The sequence below is a fragment of the Pteropus vampyrus genome, unplaced genomic scaffold (assembly GCF_000151845.1).
Source record: "Pteropus vampyrus isolate Shadow unplaced genomic scaffold, Pvam_2.0 Scaffold247, whole genome shotgun sequence".
Taxonomy (NCBI): Eukaryota; Metazoa; Chordata; class Mammalia; order Chiroptera; family Pteropodidae; genus Pteropus; species Pteropus vampyrus.
Genome location: NW_011889028.1, coordinates 909,760 through 914,240, shown reverse-complemented (window position 1 = coordinate 914,240; position 4,481 = coordinate 909,760). Strand labels below are relative to the sequence as shown.

The 4,481-nt window shown below is 42.3% G+C and overlaps 1 protein-coding gene across 1 annotated transcript in view; it reads right to left on the bottom strand.

Moving 5' to 3' along the window:
* Positions 1-4,476, bottom strand: part of DCTN5 (dynactin subunit 5) — a gene marked incomplete at its 5' end in the record, with an annotated part of 13,254 nt that extends 8,778 nt beyond the window's left edge. Inside the window, 3 exons of the mRNA XM_023520093.1 lie at positions 362-420; positions 949-1,118; positions 4,348-4,476. Coding sequence (XP_023375861.1) covers positions 362-420; positions 949-1,118; positions 4,348-4,476 — 358 coding nt within the window. The remainder of the gene's footprint in view (positions 1-361; positions 421-948; positions 1,119-4,347) is intronic.
* Positions 4,477-4,481: the final 5 nt, after the last annotated feature.

The following is a 4,481-nucleotide window of genomic DNA, read 5'->3' as shown; positions in this document are numbered from 1 at the left end:
TGGCAATGGCGTCCTCGAGTTCCTCACGGTCTACGGTAGTACCGCCAGTTCTCCGTTTCAAATTACATTCCCAACTTTGTGCGTTGCCTGGTCTGGCACAGCAACACGCACGAGGAAGCCCACATGCACTTTCTGTTCAGGGGGCGCTCCTTGTAGCTTCCTGTTTCTATGTAACCTCTCACGTGCGCTATTCTTTACACATCCCTCCGCCACCAACAACCGTGCTTTTCCTGGACCGCATCTAGCCCGGCAGCGCCTTTATCAGAAGGTAGGGTCGACACCTCTGGCAGAGTATGGGTCACTCTGTGAAACCACGAGGTTTTGCGTTTCCCCGCAGGAGCCTCGGACCCAGTGAGCGTACGCTCCCTGTGAACAACCTCCAGTGGCTCCTGGCGCCGAGCCCAGTATGTCAGGGGACCCCTGGAGGCCAGCATGGCTATGGGAAATGAGGGAGTATGCCTACACAATACCTCTAGTTGTACCTGTTGGAAACTAAATGAAAAAGCGATATAAACAAGGGGCTAAGGCAGCATGGCTGGCCCAGGAGGAAACGGGGAAAATACAGCCAACCCAGGAGAGAGGAGAGGGAAGCGGAAATGCAGAGAGAAAGACAGACAGACAGTACGATCGGAGACAGGGAGTGGCAGACAGACGGAATAGGTGGCTTGATTCTGGCCAGCCGCCCAGTTCCAGGGTTTGGCCCTGGTGAAGCTGGGCCCCTTTTTCTACTCTTAGATTCCATCAAACATGCACGTGTCTGTTTAATCAGAACCCCTTTGCTTTGCTGTCGTAGTGGATTCTGTCTCTGGCAACCAACCAACAACTGGACCAAGACAACCACCACCAGGGGTGTGTGTGTTCCTTAAGGTGAAACCTTGTTCAATGTCCCAAACAACAGCACAGGCCTGCTCCCCACGATCTAACACTTGGAAAACATGTGTTATCTACACCAGGAGCAGCAGCCCCCTAAGGCTGAAACGAGATAATTCAATTACATACCCTTTGCTGAATTTCTTGAACGGTGGCCTTATGACACTCCGACTTTTCACAACGCAGTGACGTCCAACCCTGACATTCGCCAGATCCCCCCGGATAATGCAGTCGTTCATCACGACGGTCTGTAAACAAGGCACACACAGAAAGCTGCCGGCACAGCTGACGCACAGCAAAACGGAGCAGGGGACGAGACACCGAGAGGGAGTCACGCGGAGACCTACGGAGTCACGTGTTCTGTCACATGGGGTAACTTTGTGATTGGAGACCCAGTTTGGATCCTGATTTGAACCAACCAACCATAAAAACATCTTGAGATGCTGGAAGGACTGAACGTGAACTGAGGATGAGATGACGTTAGGGAAATACAGGCCCATATTCTCACATGGCAACGACCGGCTTGGGTGGCACGCATCTTCCCGTCCACTAAGCCCACGACTCCATTTTTATGCCCCATCTTTACTCATATGATCTAACCCTGCAGGTGCTGTGACACCTGATATAAGGGCTCAGGAAAACAGAAATGTCAAAATCCTGAAAGGGACAGGGGCTGGGAACACATGTGGATTGTTCATAATAGCAAAAAATCAGACACAAAATTCCTATCCACTGACAGGAATTGTACACAGCTGTGAAAATGCACACACTACAACGAATCTTAAAAATGGATAGTGCGATACACATTTTTTGTTGTCATTATTATAATAATTGTGTGTAAACAAAAATAAGTCATAAAAAACCAAGTAAAGCTAAACATGTATTATCCAGGGATACATAAGTACGTGACAAAACTTTTTTTCAAAGGAAGGATTGATAAGACACGAGATTCAGGATAGTGGTTCCCTCTTGGATCAAGGCAAAGAAAGGGGTAGGAGAGGAACACGAAGGTGGCACTGTATTGCTACGCATCATGTCCCAGCTCCACGGCTGGGTGCTGGGTTCACGGTGTTGACTTCATTTTTATGCTTCACAATACATATGTATGTTAACTACTCTTTTGTATGTGCCAAATATTGCCAAATGAAACACCTTTTTAAAAAGAAACAGACGGCCTGAACAACCAAATTAATCTTGAAAAAGAACAAAGGTGGAGGACTCAAAAGTTACTACAAAGCTACAGTAACCAAAACAGTATAGTGCTGACGTAAGAACAGACATAACGACCAATGGAACAGAACTGAGGGTCCACAAATCAACCCACACATTTATGACCAACTGATTTTCTACGACGGGCCCAAGACCATCCAATGGGGAAGGAGCAGTCTCTTTAACAAATGGTACTGGGAAAACTGGACTTCCAATTAATTAATTAAGACCCCTACATCACACTATAAACGTAAATTAACTCAAAATGAATCAATGACCTAAATATAAGCACTAAAACCATAAAGCACTAAAAGAAAAAATAGGAGTAAATCTTCGTGACCTTGGGTTTGGCGATGGTTGCTTATATATGACAACAAAAACTTGAGTGATAAAAGAAAAAATAGATAAATTTGGCTTCATCCAAATTAAAACCTTTTGTTCATCAAAGGACATTATCAAGAAAGTGAAAAAACTACAGAATGGTAGAAAGTATATACAATCATATGTAGAAAGTATATACAATCATATGTAGAAAGTATATACAATCATATGTCTCGTAAAGATTTAATATCCAGAACGTGTAGAGAACTCCTACAAGTCAGCAACAAAGACAACACAATTTAAAAATGGACACTGAATAGACATTTCTCCAAGGAAGAATACAAATGGCCAATAAGCATATGAATAGATGTTTATCCTTAGTCATTGAGGAAATGCAAATCAAAACCGCAATGAGATACCTTTCATCTCCACATCCAAAAAACGGAAAATGACAAGTGTTGGGGAGGATTCGGAGAAGTTGGTACTCTACTGCGTGGCAGTGGGGATGCAAAATGGTTCAGCCCTTGTGGAAAACAGTTACAAAGTCACAAAGGCAAACACAGAATTACCACTCCTAGGTATATAGCCGAAGGAACTGAAAACTGACTCAAACAGATACTGCAGCACCATGTTCATTACAGTGTTGCCCACAACCTCCACAAGGCGGAAACCACCCATCCGTCTACCGACAGAAGAATGGATAAACAAAGTGTGACAAAGTGTGATCTATGCATGCAACAGAATATCATCCAGCCACGGAAAAAAAAAACCATAATTCTGATGTATCTTACATGGATGAATCTTGAACACATTATGCCAAGTGAAATAAGCCAGACCAAGAAAAGTACAAATATAGTATGACTCCACTTAAATAAAATATCTAGAACAGGCAAACTCGTAGAAACAGAAGATAGACTGAGGTGACCAGGAACTGTGGGGAGATGGGAATGAGAATTATTCCTTAAAAAGTACAGAGTTTCTGTCCGGGTAATGGAAGAATTTTGGAGAAAGGGTGGTGATGGCTGTACAACATTGACTATAATTAAAGCCAATGAACTGCACACGTAAAATGGTTAAAGCGACAAATTGTGTCATAGCTGTATTACCACAATAAAAATAAAATCTCTGCCAAATCACAGAGAATGTTTGGGAATTAAAGAGTCAGATGGAGTTAATTGAACTTCCTAATTCTGTGCAAAAGCAGTGTTTATAATTCCTAATCATACCTAAGTCTGAACTATATATCTCTTCCATTAAATCTCGTGATGTCAGGGGCTAATGGAGGTAGTGACTGAGTCTCTACTGAAAATACCTGCGATCTTCTGATTACGGCGACTATTTTCCCTCTGGAGGTTATTCCACATGGTAGGAAAAAAATAGACTCCCGTGTTATCAAGTGCAAATATATCCTGATATTTTCTCTGGTTCTGAAATGTTCTAATATTAGTCCTAGGCTTATACTCATCTATTTCAATTTATTCAGACAAGATTCTGAGCCTTCCATATTCCATTTTGCAAATTTGCCTCATATTGTAGTATCTTTCCAAATCCTTACCTTAATTTTAAGAGTTTCAGTTAATACGAAATCATTAAACAGATAATTATATCAGTACTACTTTAGTTTCTGCACTAAAATATTTTGTTACCTATTTATGTTTGTGTCCAACAGTTTAGGGCACACTATGATACTGTACAGAAATTTCAATTTGGGGTACCACTGTATTTTGTTTCTGGCATAAAAGGAAAAAGGCTTTCTGTTGCCTCCTTTTATTAAATATTTTTTGTATTCAGTAAATCCAACTTGGAGAATGAAAAGAAAATAAAGATGATTTTTTAAATGTGCAGCAATAAACAGGAGGCCTGACAACATTTTATCTGCCTTACTCATGTGATACTTTGTGGAAAGAAAGGAAAGGTACACATCCTGGCGCTGGCGTCGCCCCTTACCTTGCCATTGAGAACGATGTTCTGACTTCCACACAGCACTGACTGGCGGCTAACTTTGTTCCCAGACGCCTGAAAGGAAACAGCAGCAAAGAAGGGTGAGCAAACTGAGTGCGTTCTGGGCCGCAGGTTTGCAT